This window comes from Haliotis rubra, unplaced genomic scaffold (assembly GCF_003918875.1).
Source record: "Haliotis rubra isolate DU_JTF1 unplaced genomic scaffold, ASM391887v1 Scf239, whole genome shotgun sequence".
NCBI classification, from domain to species: domain Eukaryota; kingdom Metazoa; phylum Mollusca; class Gastropoda; order Lepetellida; family Haliotidae; genus Haliotis; species Haliotis rubra.
The window spans coordinates 1,167,885-1,191,401 of record NW_025766436.1 but is presented as its reverse complement, the minus strand read 5'-3'; the positions used below and the strand labels follow the sequence as shown (position 1 = coordinate 1,191,401).

The window sequence follows — 23,517 nt, the reverse complement described above, 5'->3', positions numbered from 1 at the left end:
AGTATCAGTTTATGGTATCCCTGTATGTAAAGACAAACCTCCATTAGTATCAGTTTACGGTATCTCTGTATACAGCCAAACCTCCATTAGTATCAGATTATGGTATCCCTGTATGTACAGACAAACCTCCATTAGTATCAGTTTACGGTATCTCTGTATACAGACAAACCTCCATTAGTATCAGTTTATGGTATCCCTGTACGTACAGACAAACCTCAATTAGTATCAGTTTACGGTATCTCTGTATACAGAGAAACCTCCATTAGTATCAGGTTACGGTATCTCTGTATACAGACAAATCTACATTAGTATCAGTTTACGGTAACTCTGTATGTACAGAGAAACCTCCATTAGTATCAGTTGAGGGTAACCCTGTATGTACAGACAAACCTACATTAGTATCAGTTTACGGTAACCCTGTATGTACAGACAAACCTACATTAGTATCAGTTTACGGTATCTCTGTATGTACAGACAAACCTACATTAGTATCAGTTTATGGTATATCTGTATGTACAGACAAACCTCCATCAGTATCAGTTTATGGTAACCCTGTATGTACATACAAACCTACATTAGTATCAGTTGATGGTAACTCTGTATACAGACAAACCTCCATTAGCATCAGTTTATGGTAACTGTATGTACAGACAAACCTCCATTAGTATCAGTTTACGGTATTTCTGTATACAGACAAACCTACATTAGTATCAGTTTACGGTAACTCTGTATGTACAGACAAACCTACATTAGTATCAGTTTATGGTAACCCTGTATGTACAGACAAACCTCCATTAGTATCAGTTGATGGTAACTCTGTATACAGACAAACCTCCATTAGCATCAGTTGATGGTAACTCTGTATGTACAGACAAACCTACATTAGTATCAGTTTATGGTATCTCTGTATACAGACAAACCTACATTAGTATCAGTTTATGGTAACTTTGTACATAAACTGTAACTGTAGTCATTTCTGCTGGTATGTGAACAGAGTATGTCAGCTTTCAGTTTGGCTTCACTGCTATGTCACGATTACTAGGATATTGTGACACAAACCATAAAGACGTTTAGAAAGACACTTGCATCATCCAGAAAGTTGCATCAGGACTACTGATTAGGACCTATCCTTAAAGATTATCAGACTTCATTCACATGCCATCTAAATAACCGATCACAGAAACACAAAAAATATTGACTTCAAGAACATCTAGACTCGCAGTGTGTATCTTTAACCCTTCAACCAACAGACAGGATTCCAGCAGAAAGGACAAACAGGTATCTATATAAACTAGGAAAACTACATACCTAGTTGGCATTGTTAATTAACTGCTGTATATATTATCATTAATGGCTGAATGTGAATAATGATAACAATTTTGATTCAGAATATAACAGATGGATTTGTGGTGAAGTCTTTGATACATACTAAGAAGTTGGATGAACGAGAAGACAGAAGTTGTTATCCATCAAAGTTTCATGTCTGTGTGCTTCGGAAACTAACTTATATCCATGAAGCAGATACACACAAACAAAGGTCTCATGTACTTTTAAACACTCAACATACTTATGACTGTTTCTTTTCAGTGTCTGAACAAACATTGACATGCAACATTGTCTGAAGTGCAGTATGTGAATGGGATAAATGTCTATTTGGAGAGCTATGCCCTTGATTCCATGTCTCTATCCTTGGTATACAAGCAGGGTATTCACGCACATACCAAGCAGCGCTCACAGCTTCCTATTCCTGTGGCCACACTGACATTATGGACACATAACATGTGAATATGGCATCAGCTTCATTGCTTACCTGAACAAACTCTGTAGCTGAAACACCCTTGTCAGATGTCTGGACAAACGTTGCCCTTTCTTTGGCTTGTTTCTCAGCCAACTTGTGCATACGTCTTTGTCGACGTTGTCGTAGCTTCTCAGCCAGACTTTCCTGCTGTTGTACTGCCTCTACAATAATAGTGCTCTACTAAATTCACAACATTTTGATAAAGCAGTTTCTGAGATGTGAGAAATCTTTTGATATTCTCAACATAGTCAATAATGGTCAACAAAGTTCAATCTCATGGTGATGTCTAAGGATTTCTTTTCAATTTAGATGTCAAGGTAGAATGTACTTCTGCTTTCTACATGTATCAGAGGACATGATGTTATGAGGAGGAACCTGAGAGTGAGTACGCTGTGATGACTGAAGAGTGTTACCTTTATGGTAGTGTGCCCTAATGTTGTCTACATCCTCCCGGTACTGCTGGAGTAATTCCTCCTGTTGCTTGTCTACAAGTTTCTTGTCAGTTACAAGCCCTGTGAGGACATCATCCAGCACCATCTGCTGAGTGTTAATGTCCTGGGTCTGGTTGTCAGCCTGCATTTTGTTGTACTCCAGTACTTGCTGTCTCTTGGCCAGCCGCTCCTGCAGAACCTACAGCACACACAGGACATCTGGCATCAGCCTTGTTGGCAGACTCAGTAACTCTAGGCCTGGTCTCATGTCATAAGTAAAACATGGCCCAGATTCATAAGGGATCATATAAAAGAGTCAATCTTTGCCAGTGTATTCAGTGTTTAAAACTTTATAACACACACATAACAAACTGATGGATATATCAAACTGTTTTTGGTCCCCATCATTTGCTATAGATCTCATCATGTGAAATGGATGGATATAACAATGTCTTTTGGTGGTCCCTTTGGTGTGTCATCTGTCAACAACATTGCTCATGTTTATTACTGTCATTCTCACGTGTCACCATTTAACCACGCAGCTGTTCAAAGCAGCGAACAACTGAAGGTAACTGACTAAGCCTATTAAGTTGTGACACCTCCTCAACTATCAATGCTAAAACTTGGTTTGGTGGCCATATTTGATCTATAAATCGGACAGCTGGAATTAGGTGAACATTGTATTATCAAATTAAATGAACATTGTAAGTATGATACAGTTCATACTTTTTGCATTTGTCAAGTCACATGATGTGGTAACATGACTTGATCCAAGATGTCTGACAGGCGAAATGCGTATAACAAACTACGGCTATAATGATCTAATATTAGTGTGCCCTTTGTTTCATTACAACAGTAGTTTACTGTATCTAAATTCCCCAGCTGTTACACTATTATCCACCTATGATGTTGAGAGAGATATATGCCTACCCTCCTCTGCCTGGCTTGCTCTGCACCAATCTTCTCTTCCAGTGCTGCCATCTGGTCCATCAGCTTCTCCATCAGTGACTCCACCTGATGGGCAACATCAATATCATATATCTACAGCACTGAAGAGAACCACCACATCTCTACCTTACCCCGAGGGAAACACACCAAGGAGACCAAGTCTCATTCCTTGTCATTTTAAAGTCATGAACATCAGCCTTGATAAAATGACAACAGATCAAAACTCTTGAATGAACAGGCAGTTACATTCACAGGTCAATTCACCAGTGTTCTAGAAAAGCTGCATATCTGAGTAATCTGCACAAAATAAATCACCATTATCCTTCCTGTGCAGGTTTGCATGAAAAAATAAAATAGAAGATAATGATGCATAATTACACACTGCAGCATTTTACAGCTATTTCTCCATTCATCTGTATTTTCTTATGGAATGTAGGAATTGCAGTTATGACATTACTGCAGTAAAACAATGACAGACTAATTCTCACTGACATGCTTATGTTGTCTGATCGTTACATACAGGCATAAACAAGCAAACAACAGTTGCTGACTATGCCATTTGTTCTATTAAGACAGGGAAACATCTCAATTCTGAACACTGAAAATCTATGGATTCCACCATGAAAGTTTAAGCAGTTTCTAACTCTAGCATATAACCCATGGCTCAAAATATTTTCGGTACTGATAAGTCTGCTTACTAACTATGGGACATCTAACTTACCTCAGCTTCTGACATTCCAGACGAACGTATGAGATCTTGTCTCATCTTCTCTCTCTGTTCTCTCTGTAGCTGGTTCTGAAAAAACAGTTATCAGTGTGTACCTTTCTCCTGTATTGAGATTATCTTGCCAAGTATAGATGAAGAGTATGATGGCATGTATTAATCTGAAGGTAAGGCAATGGTAAATAATGGTATGGAATTCTATTACACACTTTCTCTGTGGCACAAGAATGATTGTGTACAGGCTTTCACTACTTGTTCAGAAAGGTAAGGTTATCAGTACACACTGCAGTCTCCAGCATGCATACAGTACATGGGTCACTTGACCTGTACACATTCATGTCAATCTACTGGCAAACAAGGATAAGTTCGATGCAGCGCAGAGAACATGTTTATGAGAAGTAGGCGTGCACGGCAATGAGCAAATGCATTTGGTTTGTGAAAGGTACAGAAGATGTAGGCTAGTGCACGTGCATTGCATGACGATGAAATTGATTCTGTGTGTAGCTGCACACGCCTTGCTCATAAGACTCTCACGTCGGTGTAGCGAGTCGCACTACATTTGATCGCGGACAACCTTGGGCCCCATCGCTAACAATGGCAAGCGCCAGTGGGCAGCACTCATACATGCTAAAATGAGTCAATTGTCAGGTCGGTGCTTAACTTATCCTTGTTTGCCAGTAGGTCTAAGTACCTGTTTGCTGCTGGCTTGTGTCTGAAGGTTGTCAAGGTGAGACTCTAGTGCTTGGGGGTCCTTGCTCAGCTTGCTGTTGTTCTTGGCCTCCTGCAACATTGTAGGTGACAGTGTCATGTAAGACCCCAGCAACATTACAGGAGATACTAGGGTAGTGTCATGTAAAAGCTCAGCAACATTACAGCAGATACCAGGGTAGTGTCATGTAAGAGCCCAGCAACATTACAGCAGATACCAGGGTAGTGTCCTGTAAGAGCTCAGCAACATTACAGCAGATACCAGGGTAGTGTCCTGTAAGAGCTCAGCAACATTACAGCAGATACCAGGGTAGTGTCCTGTAAGAGCTCAGCAACATTACAGCAGATACCAGGGTAGTGTCCTGTAAGAGCTCAGCAACATTACAGCAGATACCAGGGTAGTGTCCTGTAAGAGTTCAGCAACATTACAGCAGATACCAGGGTAGTGTCCTGTAAGAGCTCAGCAACATTACAGCAGATACCAGGGTAGTGTCCAGTAAGAGCTCAGCAAAGTACGGTCAATTTTTTGTTTCGATGCTCGCACATGGCAATTATGAATATGTGATCAAGAAACACATGAAACTTGTTCAACTTCCAGCTAGGTGGGGACTTCTGTAGTTTCAGCACCGAAGCCAAGTGAGTTACCTCCTCTGCCTCTTGCCGCTCAGTCTCCACCATTTTCCTTATGTCTGTAATGTCTTCACCTGTCCTCTTCATGAATGTCCTGTAGTAGTCCTCAGTGATGTCCTTCTTCACCACCAATGTCTTCATCAAACCGTCCAGACACCGAAGCAGCAGCTGCAAGTCATACCAAATATTTCACTCAAGAGGCTAATTTGAATCAGTAATCAGACTTATCACATCTAAAGGTCTTCTACACCGAAAGTATTTCAAATCACACATGTTCCATGATATGTGTGCAAAACTGGCTGTTGTTATGTTCATGTCCCACACAACACACCTTGTCATGCAAAGATTGTAAACTATACAATAAGTAAACTATACTATAAGTAAACGCAACAGTGAGCACGTTATGACAGATCAAGTTATTATCTTACATCCATGTCAACAATGTTGTTTTTAGTGATACTTTCAAATATGATCAATAAAGCTGATTTGTACCTCATGTAATCTTATCTGAGCCCCTTTCAGGGCTGTGTGCTTAGTAAAAATCTAATGCTTGCACAGCCTTCACTACGCACAGGGCGGTTGGGTAGTCCAGACTGGTTAAAACTTTGGCTTGTCACACAAAAGATATAGGTTCGATTCCCCACATGGGTACAATCTGTGGAGCACATTTCTGGTGTCACATGACGTGATATTGCCAAAAGCGGTATAAACCCAGCTCACAATTACATCAAATGTCTTTTCTCAAAGAGGGAAATGCTAAAACCTGTATGACAGACTACAGGACATGGACTTATCAAGAATATACCATAACAACCTAAACAAATCTCTGATTTCCGAGCATTCCGGCAATAACACTCTGATCAAGGGAACTGAATTTTGTGCTAAGGAGCAGATTATCACCAAGCATTCTATCAAGAACATGTGCTTCTGGCCAACCACTTGGTTGATTAAGAAAGAGATCTTGCAGTTGATTTCCTTAAGGGCAGTGCCTTTTCTTTTCATAGAATAGCCTCAGTGTCCTTTAGATCATTGTTAGTTGTACAGATACCCGCTTTATGAGTTCACGCTCGTGTCATGTAGGTCTATGTGCAGTTTATGAAAGGTGTGCTGGACGTACAAGTTCCCTTTCATTGTCAAGCTCTGTCTCCATAGTTTTGATGTTGTTCAAGTCTTGCTGTGCCATCTCACCATCAGCTCCAACACTGTAACAGGCAATGAATTTCAGAATGTAGACGCATGAGTCTAGTGTGTAGACACACTATCATCATTATTGCATCTCACTGTACGGAGGTGCTGTCGCTCACCAGGTAAATGTCCAACTGAAAGTTATCAAGTAAAGAACATAAAAGATGCTTTTCTTATCAAACTGGCTGTGTGTTTAGAAGGGAGAATGTAGATCAATATGATATTCTGAAAAAACTGGAAACATACATGTAAACTATTTGGTTCTAGGATGTCGAGTTTCCTATTTTCAGTAATTCATCAACAATGTCCAAACCAGAAGACAGACGATGATACCTGAACAAAACCACCTATTCAACATTGGATTCAAACCTTTTGAACTAACTATATACACAAAACATATTTCACTCCATTTGAAGCGAGATTACTATTTTGTGGCCATAAATATGTTTTTTAAAATACTGCCACACCAGCTGAATGTGTCACAATGAGTAGGACGAAGTACGTTAGGTCACTGTGTCATCTGTCCAGTTGATTCTGAGGCTACTGCGCAAAATTATAAGCGCATGGCCATAGTTCAAATTGAGGTCCAAATGCTAAATGCTGCATGAAAAAGGAACCTTATGTTCAGCCACACTATATTTCATTACAAGGAGGAGGTATAGCAGTTGTCTACAAGTGATGGAGCTTTGTATGGGTTCACAACTCCTACAGCTATATCAGACAATGTCCTACAGCTATGGTCAATACAGTCACTAGAGATGAACTCTACACTCTTACAGCTATATCAGACAATGTCTTACAGCTATGGTCAATACAGTCACTAGAGATGAACTCTACACTCTTACAGCTATATCAGACAATGTCCTACAGCTATGGTCAATACAGTCAGTAGAGATGTACTCTACACTCCTACAGCTATATCAGACAATGTCCTACAGCTATGGTCAATACAGTCACTAGAGATGTACTCTACACTCCTACAGCTATATCAGACAATGTCCTACAGCTATGGTCAATACAGTCAGTAGAGATGTACTCTACACTCTTACAGCTATATCAGACAATGTCCTACAGCTATGGTCAATACAGTCAGTAGAGATGTACTCTACACTCCTACAGCTATATCAGACAATGTCCTACAGCTATGGTCAATACAGTCAGTAGAGATGTACTCTACACTCTTACAGCTATATCAGACAATGTCCTACAGCTATGGTCAATACAGTCAGTAGAGATGTACTCTACACTCTTACAGCTATATCAGACAATGTCCTACAGCTATGGTCAATACAGTCAGTAGAGATGTACTCTACACTCTTACAGCTATATCAGACAAGGCTGTGAAGTAGCTAGGATCAGACAAATCAATGTCCTACAGCTATGGTCAATACAGTCACTAGAGATGAACTCTACACTCTTACAGCTATATCAGACAATGTCCTACAGCTATGGTCAATACAATCACTAGAGATGTACTCTACACTCTTACAGCTATATCAGACAATGTCCTACAGCTATGGTCAATACAGTCACTAGAGATATACTCTACACTCCTACAGCTATATCAGACAATGTCCTACAGCTATGGTCAATACAATCACTAGAGATGTACTCTACACTCTTACAGCTATATCAGACAATGTCCTACAGCTATGGTCAATACAGTCACTAGAGATATACTCTACACTCCTACAGCTATATCAGACAATGTCCTACAGCTATGGTCAATACAGTCAGTAGAGATGTACTCTACACTCTTACAGCTATATCAGACAATGTCCTACAGCTATGGTCAATACAGTCACTAGAGATGTACTCTACACTCTTACAGCTATATCAGACAAGGCTGTGAAGTAGCTAGGATCAGACAAATCAATGTCCTACAGCTTGAGCTATGGTCAATACAGTCACTAGAGATGTACTCTACACTCCTACAGCTATATCAGACAATGTCCTACAGCTATGGTCAATACAGTCAGTAGAGATGTACTCTACACTCTTACAGCTATATCAGACAATGTCCTACAGCTATGGTCAATACAGTCAGTAGAGATGTACTCTACACTCCTACAGCTATATCAGACAATGTCCTACAGCTATGGTCAATACAGTCAGTAGAGATGTACTCTACACTCTTACAGCTATATCAGACAATGTCCTACAGCTATGGTCAATACAGTCAGTAGAGATGTACTCTACACTCTTACAGCTATATCAGACAATGTCCTACAGCTATGGTCAATACAGTCAGTAGAGATGTACTCTACACTCTTACAGCTATATCAGACAAGGCTGTGAAGTAGCTAGGATCAGACAAATCAATGTCCTACAGCTATGGTCAATACAGTCACTAGAGATGAACTCTACACTCTTACAGCTATATCAGACAATGTCCTACAGCTATGGTCAATACAATCACTAGAGATGTACTCTACACTCTTACAGCTATATCAGACAATGTCCTACAGCTATGGTCAATACAGTCACTAGAGATATACTCTACACTCCTACAGCTATATCAGACAATGTCCTACAGCTATGGTCAATACAATCACTAGAGATGTACTCTACACTCTTACAGCTATATCAGACAATGTCCTACAGCTATGGTCAATACAGTCACTAGAGATATACTCTACACTCCTACAGCTATATCAGACAATGTCCTACAGCTATGGTCAATACAGTCAGTAGAGATGTACTCTACACTCTTACAGCTATATCAGACAATGTCCTACAGCTATGGTCAATACAGTCACTAGAGATGTACTCTACACTCTTACAGCTATATCAGACAAGGCTGTGAAGTAGCTAGGATCAGACAAATCAATGTCCTACAGCTTGAGCTATGGTCAATACAGTCACTAGAGATGTACTCTACACTCTTACAGCTATATCAGACAATGTCCTACAGCTATGGTCAATACAGTCACTAGAGATGTACTCTACACTCTTACAGCTATATCAGACAAGGCTGTGAAGTAGGTAGGATCAGACAAATCAATGTCCTACAGCTATGGTCAATACAGTCACTAGAGATGTACTCTACACTCTTACAGCTATATCAGACAAGGCTGTGAAGTACCTAGGATCAGACAAATCAATGTCCTACAGCTATGGTCAATACAGTCACTAGAGATGAACTCTACACTCTTACAGCTATATCAGACAAGGCTGTGAAGTAGGTAGGATCAGACAAATCAATGCCCTACAGCTATGGTCAATACAGTCACTAGAGATGAACTCTACACTCTTACAGCTATATCAGACAAGGCTGTGAAGTAGGTAGGATCAGACAAATCAATGTCCTACAGCTATGGTCAATACAGTCACTAGAGATGAACTCTACACTCTTACAGCTATATCAGACAAGGCTGTGAAGTAGGTAGGATCAAACAAATCAATGTCCTACAGCTATGGTCAATACAGTCACTAGAGATGAACTCTACACTCTTACAGCTATATCAGACAATGTCCTACAGCTATGGTCAATACAGTCACTAGAGATGTACTCTACACTCTTACAGCTATATCAGACAAGGCTGTGAAGTAGCTAGGATCAGACAAATCAATGTCCTACAGCTATGGTCAATACAGTCACTAGAGATGAACTCTACACTCTTACAGCTATATCAGACAATGTCCTACAGCTATGGTCAATACAGTCACTAGAGATGAACTCTACACTCTTACAGCTATATCAGACAATGTCCTACAGCTATGGTCAATACAGTCACTAGAGATGAACTCTACACTCTTACAGCTATATCAGACAAGGCTTTGAAGGAGCTAGGATCAGACAAATCAATGTCCTACACTATGGTCAATACAGTCAGTAGAGATGTACTCTACACTCTTACAGCTATATCAGACAATGTCCTACAGCTATGGTCAATACAGTCACTAGAGATGTACTCTACACTCCTACAGCTATATCAGACAATGTCCTACAGCTATGGTCAATACAGTCAGTAGAGATGTACTCTACACTCTTACAGCTATATCAGACAATGTCCTACAGCTATGGTCAATACAGTCACTAGAGATGAACTCTACACTCTTACAGCTATATCAGACAAGGCTTTGAAGGAGCTAGGATCAGACAAATCAATGTCCTACACTATGGTCAATACAGTCACTAGAGATGAACTCTACACTCTTACAGCTATATCAGACAATGTCCTACAGCTATGGTCAATACAGTCACTAGAGATGAACTCTACACTCTTACAGCTATATCAGACAAGGCTTTGAAGGAGCTAGGATCAGACAAATCAATGTCCTACAGCTATGGTCAATACAGTCACTAGAGATGAACTCTACACTCTTACAGCTATATCAGACAATGTCCTACAGCTATGGTCAATACAGTCAGTAGAGATGTACTCTACACTCTTACAGCTATATCAGACAATGTCCTACAGCTATGGTCAATACAGTCACTAGAGATGTACTCTACACTCCTACAGCTATATCAGACAATGTCCTACAGCTATGGTCAATACAGTCACTAGAGATGAACTCTACACTCTTACAGCTATATCAGACAATGTCCTACAGCTATGATCAATACAGTCACTAGAGATGAACTCTACACTCTTACAGCTATATCAGACAAGGCTTTGAAGGAGCTAGGATCAGACAAATCAATGTCCTACAGCTATGGTCAATACAGTCACTAGAGATGAACTCTACACTCTTACAGCTATATCAGACAAGGCTTTGAAGGAGCTAGGATCAGACAAATCAATGTCCTACAGCTATGGTCAATACAGTCACTAGAGATGAACTCTACACTCTTACAGCTATATCAGACAAGGCTTTGAAGGAGCTAGGATCAGACAAATCAATGTCCTACAGCTATGGTCAATACAGTCACTAGAGATGAACTCTACACTCTTACAGCTATATCAGACAATGTCCTACAGCTATGGTCAATACAGTCACTAGAGATGAACTCTACACTCTTACAGCTATATCAGACAATGTCCTACAGCTATGGTCAATACAGTCAGTAGAGATGTACTCTACACTCTTACAGCTATATCAGACAATGTCCTACAGCTATGGTCAATACAGTCACTAGAGATGTACTCTACACTCTTACAGCTATATCAGACAATGTCCTACAGCTATGGTCAATACAGTCACTAGAGATGAACTCTACACTCTTACAGCTATATCAGACAAGGCTGTGAAGTAGGTAGGATCAAACAAATCAATGTCCTACAGCTATGGTCAATACAGTCACTAGAGATGAACTCTACAGCCTTTGTACCACCTGAACCTGATGCATTGCCCAGCTAAAGGTACTACAAAGGACCTCCATTGTCCCTTTAAGATGACAGGAAATGGCTATATCATGTATGCAGTAAAATAAGACAACTAACTTGTGACACTTAACATGCTTTGCGAAAAGCATAGAGCATGCAGTATTTCCATGAAAAAGGCTATAGAAGTCCTATGACATTCAATGCCTTGCCTTCAGCTAAGGATGTCAGCTGGGGTCCCACAGTAATGACAATGTATTTGTTGTATCAACATGGTTTGTTTTCAGTGATATACTGGTCTGACGGCCAATGTCGTCTAAGGCTGTATTGATGCCTGTGTATCAGGCAGCCACCGTGATGTGTGGTTGCTGACACAGAAATCCATCAGTGTAGGGATGGGTATCAATGTCAGATGCTAGAGACATGTTGTGTTGACTGTTTTTTGTAATGACATATGACTGACATGACAATACCTGGACCTGGAGAATTATCTGTGAAGAAACAACTAATTATGATGCATCCATTCCAGACATTATAAATATGCAACAGTGATTAATAGTTGTTTCATTTAATGTATGTCATTAAATATTAACAGGGTGTTTTCTCTAAAATCAATATCTACTGGATTTATACATCTATACACAATCATGTATGTTTCTTACAAGACAGTAAAATCTGTTTCGTTTTCACACTGGGATCTATGATTGTCCGACTGATGTGGGTTGTACAGTACTTAAATGGCGGTTGCGGTCATCAGCTTGCTTTTGTGTCATGTCATCTCAAGGTTGAAGGTACTCAGACAATGGTACTGGTGATGATGGATTTGTTTCGCTTGAATATTGAGTTCGGTTAACTGTGTATTATGTCAAATGGTGATCAACACAGTTATGGTGACATGGTTCACAGAGCTTAGTACCAAGCCACCCATGTCGGCCTGTCACCATGACACACCCACACAAACAAACCCGCACAGCTTAGTCGAGGCTAACTGTCCACCGTTACATCAATAATGCTGTACCCATTCATATCTTCCTTTACAATGGCTGTTTATAAACACACACCAACAGGCTCTGTTGTTAAGAAACTTCACTTGACTTGGATTCTTCCACAACACTTACCACATTCAACATTATCTGACTGGAATGCTAGAGCTACGTGCTCACATGTTCCATTTGTTTTTTTGTTTGTTGTTTAATGCCACACTCAGCAATGTTCAGGCAATATATTTACAGTTTTTTAATATTTGACTTTGGACCAGACAATTAATGCTAATGACATCATGTGCATCTATATTTCCTCATAGAAGGAAATCCTGGAATTTCATTATTTATAAACTGGTCGAAACAACGTCACACAGGACATGCATTTGCAGAATCTCTGCTTCAGTATCACCATCTAAGTTCATTCTTAAAAACAACAATGAAGCTCCTTCAAATTCATTTTTCTGAGAACCTTACAAATACTTAGAAACACAGATTGTTAGTAATCCCTGTTAAACAGGTGAGAATACCGGCCCTGCACCTGGAGCAGTAGCTGCGGTAGTTTCTGTCCAGCTGAGTCTGTAGGGTTGTCTACATCCATGATAACAAAGGAAATAAAGCAAAGGAAATAAAGCATAGAAAATAATAACCTCTAATAATATTGAAGAAGTATATTTCTATATTGGTAATTGTGCCAAAGCAAACAATAAATACATCAAATTGATTATTTCCTTTGCATGGAAAATGTCACACATCTAATAAAGTTCCTGAACAAATGGAACCTCACAGAACATTTTCATTTAAGGCATCACATGACTCTTGATCTCTATATTGTTTTATATGACAGGTTCATAAAACCTTTGGTGTAGCAAATTGAATGCACACATGTTTGAACGGCACATTTCAGTAGATCCATTCAGCTCCTGAGGACACTTTGCATCACTTCTTTATTTGTCCTAATTATTCCAATATCAGATATCTTATGTATTTTTATGTACATGGATATACTTCAAATTCTGTCTTAAATGGAAATACAAACAAAAGTTAACTTATAAATTCTTTGATACTAAAATATGTCCATACTTTTATAATAAATTCGCATAGGTTTGATAACTGATTGATGATGTTCCATACGCAGGTTGCTGGCTCTCCTATCATGCTGTACATTATTTAATATTTGTTGTATCTATGTATAAATGTAATGCAGAGGTACTCAAATAAGCCATTACGGCTTGTTTACCCATCCATGTTCAATTTATTTTAAATAAAATATGTTTACACTATTAAATATCAAGCAGTAAAAAACACAGAAATAGGATCAAAATCCACACACACTCTACAGTCCGTTTGGCTCAAAAGCAGACCGATGAATTGCAATCTAACTCGAAAACTAATAAACATAACATACTCAATGAAACGCTGATCATAATCAACACATCATACCCACTCTGTGAGGTTTTTGCACAATTTTTGTCCTAAAAATAAAAAAGTTGTTTAACAATCTATCATTAAAATATTGACACAGTTCACTATTTGTTACGAAGGAGAAGTGCAGAGAAAGGGACAGCCAGGTGTTTGAGAGGCACTTTCACAGACAAAGTTATTTATTCATTAACCTGTGCTGTGCCGTCTCCATCCGTTCTCGAACACCTGGTAATTTATTTATACCTTCACAAATATGCAGAGCACATCAGTATACTGTAGTGCAAATCTTCAGCAATATATACTGTGATAAATTCCTAAATGTACCAAAATATTGAGACAAATATAAATATTAAATTTATTTTGTAATATGTAAGAGTTCCATAATTGATAGCTAGATGGAAAGGGTCATTTTTGTGAAACAGCTTGCCTTGATAAAGTAGCCTGTACACATTGCTTGCTTAAGTCACACATATTTCTCGGTCTGTTTGTATTCTTTATTCTCTTTATCATATGTTTATTGACAGGTTACTATATATAATGCTGATTTCCTCATGAAACTGTAAATTGTTAATACAATGCAGTACGTATTTCAACACAGGTTAAAGTATGGCCATATACTGCAGTACAAGATCCAGGTCAATACACAGCCCCACCCAGAACATGCCATACAGACAGACAGTACCTAAACATTACACATCATGATAAGTAATGCAAACAACAGCGATGAATTGTGGGTAATGTCCTAATGCCACAGGAGTGGTCATGAAGTGCTGACAGTGTGTACACAGTACGTTGTATGTTCTCTGTATTGATTGAAACTCACTTGTAAAGGCTAGACACAATAACACACAGACTTGTTTCCCTTAACAACAAATTAAAACATTGGTTTATAACAACACTATTGATTAGCCTACAAACAATGTAATGACAACAGCAGAATATTGGCCAAGCGGAATTACTTCCCAACAGAAACCAAAGTTATGTTCAATTGATTCTTACATATCATTACATTACAGTAAATTTCCTTTATATACACAACTATTTCAGACAGACAATTTCTTAAATCATTTTGACAGACATTCAGTTAGTGAAGGTTCTGCAAATCCCTTCTGATGTATAAACAACCAAAACAAGAGATAGTTATGTTTTTATGGTAGAAACGTCCTTATCATTATAGTGTGACTAAAAAAACATATGATAGAATTTGAAAAGGGTTTAAAATTAATTTAAGTCTTCTGGTTTGAGACCAGTAAAAAGCTACTGGTGTTACCATTGGTTAGAACTTTTATAGTGATTGCTCATTAATTAAGCCTCTTTGAATGTATGTATCATTCAGACCACCATGTTTCTCAAACATTGAAACACTACCCTGGCTACTTGCTGTAGGCGTACGTTACCTATAAAGAGGTAATAAATAAATAGTAATTTCCAAATGCTTAAGTAGGCCTACAGAACTGGAAGAACAATGACCATTTGGAGATTTTTATGGAAAAAGGATCTGTACACAAAAATAGCAAAGTTTACCAAACTGATGATTTATGAAAGTTACTGGAATTTTCATTCATCATCTTCATTTCTGTGCTATATGCATGAAAGAATGCAATTCAGGCCATGGATAAGTCTGTTCACATTTTGTTTGCTATAATTTTGATTAAGTTTAGAATATTACTTCAATAGCTCTGTGCCCAGGTAAACAATGTTACCTTTGTAATAGTGTCTTAACACTCTGTCTCGACTATTTGCACACGGCCCCGTCACGGAGTAATAGTTCTATTGATATACAACTCCTTTATTACAATATATGCAACATTTCAGAGCAGATGCTAACAAAATTATCAAGCAAGCTAGCATCTTCACCAAAACTTTGCATACATTGTAATAAAGACGTTGTATATCCATAGAACTATCCCCTTGTTCATCACACCAGCTTCAAAATAATGAAATACCTATACAAATGCATCTTAAACAGGGTAGTAGTGGAAATCTCTGAATATTAAACCTAGTACATGCAGGCGTGTCTCAGGGATCAGTGTAAGGACCAGTCCTGTTTTGGGTAAATAAGTTATCATAGAGGGGATTGAAAGCTACACCATTTTATGAGATGACCCACTTTTATGAATGATGTTCTCAAAAGAATTTCCAGTATTATTGCCAGTACAAAACCTGCCTTATAAATTCAATATATGAATAGCAGCAGTTTAATACCACACACATCTAGGTTTGAACTTAAAACAGTATCATGCACGGTGTTGCCATACTCTGTAAGTTTAAACATGGTCTACCATGAGAGCATTATTCCATATTGGTCTGGAATTTGGTATCATTTTGAATAAGCAAAATATGCCTATGTAAGTAAAACCTAGTCTGTCTCACAGTCCCTGAACCACATTATTTTCCCAACTGCCTAGCCCTCCCTGCAATGCTAAAGCCCTAAATGAAGCAAGGCTAGATTTCCTCAGGTTCAGGATCTCCCATCTCACTGGGGCTCCTTTTCAATTTATATGGGTTTGTCTGTTACTATCAAAATTATATATATTCAGAGACTAAGCGTTAGTCAAAGTAAAACCATACACTGTAACGTAGCTTATCAGGATCTGTCAAACAGTTAAAAATGTCAACAAAGACAGGCATGTTACTTGTCTGACTGACTAACTGAGTTTGGCTTTATGCCGCTTTTAGCAATATTCCAGCAACATCACGGCGGGGACACCAGAAATGGGCTTCACCAGAAATGGGCTTCACACTTTGTACCCATGTGGGGATTCGAACCTGGGTCTTGGCGTGACGAGCCAATGCTTTAACCACTAGACCATTGTCATCATTGATATTCAACTATATTTTTGAAAGTAAACTGAAGATGAAGGCATTGATAAAAATGTGACATTTTACCAACATTTCTTAATCTGGAACAGAGAATATTCTATGTAATCATTCTGTACCAAGTCAACAAGCCCAAACCTGTCATTTGACAGGTAATTTTTTTTAAGTTCCTAAGCTTCAGACAATTGGCTAAACATGTCAAAGTCTCAGACTGTGTAACATGATACTACACTGTCACAACACTTAACAGTGGGTTTCAAGGTTTCAAGACAGCATATGCCATTTCCTGAGATTCACGTTAGTACATGTATGTGAAGTGATCTTAAAGTAGAAGTGATACCAAGTTTGGTCTGAAAAAAACATTTGCAATCCTACCTATATATAACCTTGATCTATGAACATGACCATTTGACTAATATAATTTAGCTGAATATGTTCTCAAAATATTCCTGAATAAAACTGAATTGTTGAAATTTTGCTTTATATTTTGAAAAAAAAGACAATTAATCTGGTTGATTTTATGATGCTTTAACCTTATGATGTTGACCGATAATGTTCAGTTTCAGTAAAACTGTAGAAAATGTATAAAATTGTTTATGCCAGCAATGTATTAATAACCTCTGCTATTTTTGTTGCTTGGATCCTGATCCAACTCAAGTTAAACTTAATTTCATCTCTTACCTGTTGGTCTGGACAATGACATCCACCATCCCCTTGTACTTCCCAGGCTCAGTATCTGCATCTTCCTGATCATTAGTCTCATCTGTCTTTTTTCTACGCTTGAAAAGTGATCCTTTCTTCTTCTTTCCTGTTTTCTCCTCAACAACCTGTCAAACAGCACAGAGAGGACACCTCATGTTACATGTCACAAACCGATATCACACTATTGTCCTAGACTGTGGTGTAATGTATGGACTTTAACAACTCAAACTTATGATAACAGAAGACAATTCACTTGCTACATCTTAGCCCAAGCTTTAAAGGACTGGACAGGGGTGCACACGCCCACTTTTGTCCTGAAAGTTTATTAAATGACCATTGAAACGCTCATGAAAACGAATAAATTTCATAAATATTTCATTCCTTTCCACATACTACATAAAGGATAACTCTTACTTTAATGTATACAACAATTTCCATGTTACCTTGTGGGTATCAACTGCCTGAGCTGTGACAACTGGGGCCACCACTGCACCATTCCACATCCGCTCTTCTTCATCCTGACGCTGAAGAAAATGTATGGATATATAGTTTTTTCAGCTCTAATGCAGACCAATTCCAAAGAACAAATATGTAATTCTCAGACATGCTGAACAGTCTCAGCAAATATGACATCTACTTCCATCAACAACTGACATTCTTAAATTATGGGTGCAAAACAAACTTTACCATAACATGATAAATGTGGGGCAAAGGACTCAACTGAAAGAATAATGACTGCAACAAATCTATCCAGTCTGCAGGTAGTAAGACGCAAGTTATAACATCGAAATAGTTGATAAGAGCTGTGCATAGGGAAAATATCATTTGTTGGTGGTGTTTTCTTCACTGTGTAGAATTTCAAGTCTACTGACACAAACTGATAATTTTTTCTTTAAATGAATGATCACGTGATAAGGTCTAATAAACATTGCATGTTTATCCCCTGAGACTACAAGCATACTAATGGGATGAATGGGCATATATATAACGGGATGAATGGGCATATATATAACGGGATGAATGGGCATATATATAACGGGATGAATGGGCATATATATAATGGGATGAATGGGCATATATATAACGGGATGATTGGGCATATATATAACGGGATGAATGGGCATATATATAACGGGATGAATGGGCATATATATAATGGGATGAATGGGCATATATACTTGGGATGAATGGGCATATATATAATGGGATGAATGGGCATATATATAACGGGATGAATGGGCATATATATAATGGGATGAATGGGCATATATATAATGGGATGAATGGGCATATATATAATGGGATGAATGGGCATATATATAATGGGATGAATGGGCATATATATAATGGGATGAATGGGCATATATATAGCGGGATGAATGGGCATATAACGGGATGAATGGGCATATATATAGCAGGGATGAATGGGCATATATATAATGGGATGAATGGGCATATATATAACGGGATGAATGGGCATATATATAACGGGATGAATGGGCATATATATAATGGGATGAATGGGCATATATATAATGGGATGAATGGGCATTTTGTGATGCATTCAACACCCCATGAAATACCAGTGTGTATGCATTTCCTATTTGCTTTTAGAAATGTATAACTTCTCCACAGAAAAAAGAATGCCTCAGAAATATATTTCCATTGGATAAGAAACTGCACAATGTACATTATTATGGTCAATTATTATAACCTTGGAGTCAACTTTGTGTGCAGACTCTTTCAGTGCTGTCACAACCCCTAGTGTACAGTGCACAACCCTGTGCACTTAAAAGAACCCACGAATCCGTTGGTATATGACCAGAGGGTGGCCACATGAATATGTGCAAACACCCAGTTGCGGGTACAGCAACGTGCAGTAAACTTGGACTAAGTAGTGTGACTTTGTGTCCCAGTCCACCCAGCTGTGAATGGGTACCTCTTAAGGATGAGAAAGATGCAATAACTTGGTGTGCCTAGTGGCTGCAAGAGCTGTATGCCCCCCAAAAGTTGAGATTGATAATAACATGTGCCGTTGAGACTGACATCCAATGATCGAGGGGAAAAAATACCAGCACCTTGAGCATGCACTAGATCCTGGATATGTGCGCCATATAAATATCCTATAATAACAATAACAGTAAGAATTAGCAATGACAGTATTCTTAAGTGTTTTCTACATAAATACTGTAGACTTTCTGACTACTAGTATGAAAGTTTGCTTCATGTAAACTGGTGGCATGCATGTAAGCAGCATGGTATATTACCTAATTCATATTGCACTGGCAAACATTTGAAACTGCAAACTCCCCTTAAAACTTTGTCCATGTTTTTATTATACCCTGGTATAAACACACCTGCCTGATGTTGAAGTAAATTACAGCAACATTTTGAAAGGTGTGCTTGTTGGAATTATGACTATGAAATGTTGACAGAATCGATCTGACTGCCTTGTTTAGATACCAGGCAAAACTTATGTGTAGTACAATACAAGTGAATAATATTGGTGGTTATATGTACAGGTTCAGCCCCCCCCAGTTCTGCATCAATGTACTAACTACTGGTTTAGTGATCTGCCTATCCCCTGAAAATCTTTTTTTCTGTTTTTGATGAAAGAAAGCTTGAATGTTGATTTTCTAGAAATGGGTACATGAATACCTCTAACCTATAAATATTGATCAAAACACAACTAGATTCTATAATGAAGGTGTGGGTGATCCAGGAATATGTGCAAGGTTGAGTTAAAACAATTAGGGAGAATTAGCTAACCTTCTTCTTCTGCCATTCTCTCAGGCAAGGTCTAACGAGGACAGCTGTTACTAATGCCCCAATGAAGAGGCCAATAAAAAAGCACCCGCTATCCATCCACCGTCACTGGAAAACGTCGTCTGCTCGACTTCGATTGGGATGGCCACACACACATCTTCAAGAGTATAACTGCACGTTGACATCGCTGACACACATAGGCACTAGTTGGTTGATGCACATCAACCCGTTAAGGTATAGTGAAAATTATTTTGTGTACGGTTCTGTGCAGTTTAATCCTATAACAAATTGAACACTTTTCATCCACGAACGACTTGGCTGCCCGATCTACTCACGGTGCACTGAACTTAAACTAGTTCGGGATTTGCTGTATCTCACGTTCTATGAATTAAATGATAATGTGGTTATCATTATCATATCCGAACTGCGGGTTAAAGGGGAAAAAAACCCAAATAACTGTATTCCGATGTCACATCAATCTACGAAACAAGCACATGCACACCGCCATCTTTGTTGTTGTGGTAAATAGCCCGTGGTTGCTCCGTGGCGACAGTTTCAAGTTCCCCGCGATTGGCCATGCTTATCATAGCGAATTGGAGTGACTTGAAACCGCCAGGAATCGACGAACATGGGAAATACAGGTAAAATTCGCTGTTGACGTTTATTCAGGTGAGTTTATAGTTTTCCGACTTTAGGTTGGGGAAACTTATTTCGATTATGAAACAAAATATGTCCGTGGTATATCAGTGTCGATTGTCATGTTATTAAGACTTATAACTATGCCTGTGTTTTAGCCCATAGATGGCATATAGTTTTACTCAATGAGTCAATGATGTATAACCCTATGTCCTCTCACAAAAGAGAGAAATAGATGTGTGTTTTTTTACATGTGACATGATAGCCCAGTTTGGAAACCGTGAATGATATGCTGATATTAATATAGGGCAATGTGACATTAATGGCAACATAAGATAAATCTGGATGACCGCATGTAATGGTGTGTGTATATATATTTTGCAGGACGTAAGATATCTTATGAGTTAAACTTTTATGCTAAAAAGTGTCGTTAAAAGTGCCTAGCATATATGAAAAGTTTACTGTTTGCCATCTTAAAATCACATTTATTAAAGCCATCTTTGATTCACATTAATGAAACGGAAGCAAAACCAGCAGTTCTTGACAGATTGCCCAAAGTATGTACAACATTCTACTATGACATTTGAAAAATCAACACCACAAATTCTTGTGAGGATGATCTCTGTCACAAAGAAGTTTTGTGAGAATCAGTTGGACGCAAACTCCTGCCCTTCAGATTGTTAAGCCGACAACAAACTAACTGAGCTACATCTGTTACTTAATATGCCTGACACGTAACGGAAATGAATGGAAAGGGTTGAATATGTAACGGCCAATAACGAAGGTTACAGAAAAACATGGCTTCTCCTAATTTTTATTAATGGATTCTTTTTGAATGATCCTGATGCCATTTGGCACACTTGTCCCATTCCGTAGTAATGTACAAGATATTGAGTGGCGTGTGATGAAAAGTCCAGATGCGAAACTGAAAATGGCTGTAGTTGTCAGGCGTCAGAAGTCGAATTTGCATTTCACAGGAATGACATGCTTGTGTAAAAAGCAGAACAGATCCGTTCTCTGGGTCCGTATATTTTATTATACTGAAGACGGTAGACCTAAACAATAAAACAAAAACATTCAATATACATGGTAACATCATGGATGGCCTGTCACAGATGAAACTTGTACATCGTAATCCCATAGAATTTTAGATAAGCACAGTGCATAAAAGTACAATATAAACATTCACATGGAAGAAAGCATCTTTTACATACAAAGTCAACTGTACCAATAGCACTTGCATAACTTCCAGCAAAGATACCAGACCCAGTGGGTATGTCACCTCTTATTTAATAGTTTTACACAAGTTAATCTAATTAATAACATACAATAACTAACATGAAAAATAAATGAAACTTTACACTATTTTCCAGTTGAGGTATATAAAACTCACCCCCAACTACCTTGGATACATCTGTCCACAACCGGACGGGGCTTCCTTGCCTAGTAAGATGCGACTACAATACAATGAGTAAACTGACAATTTCATGCAAACACATCGTGGCGATTATAATGATGAATTGCATACTTTTTACAAACATTATCACACTTGAGGCTAATCTAAGTGCTCCCTCTAACACCTGGTTTTGAAACTAACAAGTTGGAACAATTCAAAACAATGGAGTTGGAGTGAATAATTAGGGTTCATGGAAACTGTAGAATGGCAGTGAGCAAGGGAGATAACTGCTTACGGGGAGTGACAAATAAAATAACAGTACAACCCAAAATTGTCACTAATTAGTGGTTCACTTAATACAAACAACATTTTATACACTATTCGTTCTCACACAACCATTGAGCAAAAACATGCTTTCAAGTTACAATTCAACTCTATAAACATTGATGACAGTACATTTAAAAAATGAAACATTTTCCCCATAACAAGTTATACATGGATGGCTACGAGATAATCACAATTACTCAAACAATCAACTTTCTGATCAATTAAACTTTGCCAGTGGCGGTATCACAGACAAATACACTGTTATAGCATAACAACACAATTGATAAGCGAAGGGAGTGTACTTACTCGTACATAAGTTGGCTCATTAGAGCTGGACAAAAACAATGCGCTCTGTGGTCAAACAACGTGCTGCTCGGCTGGCTGGCTAAAACAAAGGGCCTGCCTTGGGCGCGAGATGAAGCGATAAGAGGAGCATTTCGGGTAACCTCAAAGTAATTACTTACGGCCTGTTATTATTCTTTTGTGAATGTGTAGAAATTAAAAGGGATCTTAAGCAAAGACCTCAAGTACAGATGTGAAAATATAGGAAAGGTGATGATAAGAAATAACCTCTGAATCAGTAATGTTTACAAAGTTTTCCGAGCCCTGACAGAGTTTGTCGAAGATAATGTGAGTAAAGACGTGTGACTGATGGCACTTTACACTCCCCTGCTTCCTAGTTGACTCCTGGCAACTAGACACTGAATACCACAATGTAACTAACTATCATGTCATACAATATATTACTTGAGGACATCACGGTACTTATCC

At 38.5% G+C, this 23,517-nt stretch overlaps 1 protein-coding gene and 1 long non-coding RNA gene across 2 annotated transcripts in view; both read right to left on the bottom strand.

Moving 5' to 3' along the window:
• Positions 1 to 20,935, bottom strand: part of LOC124278530 (trichohyalin-like) — a 45,487-nt gene extending 24,552 nt beyond the window's left edge. Inside the window, exons 1-10 of the mRNA XM_046714260.1 lie at positions 20,391 to 20,935; positions 18,065 to 18,145; positions 17,601 to 17,746; positions 6,357 to 6,441; positions 5,255 to 5,407; positions 4,593 to 4,682; positions 3,899 to 3,973; positions 3,160 to 3,243; positions 2,212 to 2,428; positions 1,811 to 1,959 (exon numbers count right to left, since the gene is read on the bottom strand). Of these exons, the coding sequence (XP_046570216.1) occupies positions 1,811 to 1,959; positions 2,212 to 2,428; positions 3,160 to 3,243; positions 3,899 to 3,973; positions 4,593 to 4,682; positions 5,255 to 5,407; positions 6,357 to 6,441; positions 17,601 to 17,746; positions 18,065 to 18,145; positions 20,391 to 20,486 (1,176 nt within the window). The 5' untranslated portion in view covers positions 20,487 to 20,935. The remainder of the gene's footprint in view (positions 1 to 1,810; positions 1,960 to 2,211; positions 2,429 to 3,159; positions 3,244 to 3,898; positions 3,974 to 4,592; positions 4,683 to 5,254; positions 5,408 to 6,356; positions 6,442 to 17,600; positions 17,747 to 18,064; positions 18,146 to 20,390) is intronic.
• Positions 20,936 to 22,067: 1,132 nt separating this feature from the next.
• Positions 22,068 to 23,160, bottom strand: LOC124278531. The gene is made up of 3 exons (XR_006899111.1): positions 23,053 to 23,160; positions 22,417 to 22,480; positions 22,068 to 22,078 (listed from the first exon to the last, which is right to left on the bottom strand). It is a non-coding gene; the product is annotated as an uncharacterized LOC124278531 (long non-coding RNA).
• Positions 23,161 to 23,517: the final 357 nt, after the last annotated feature.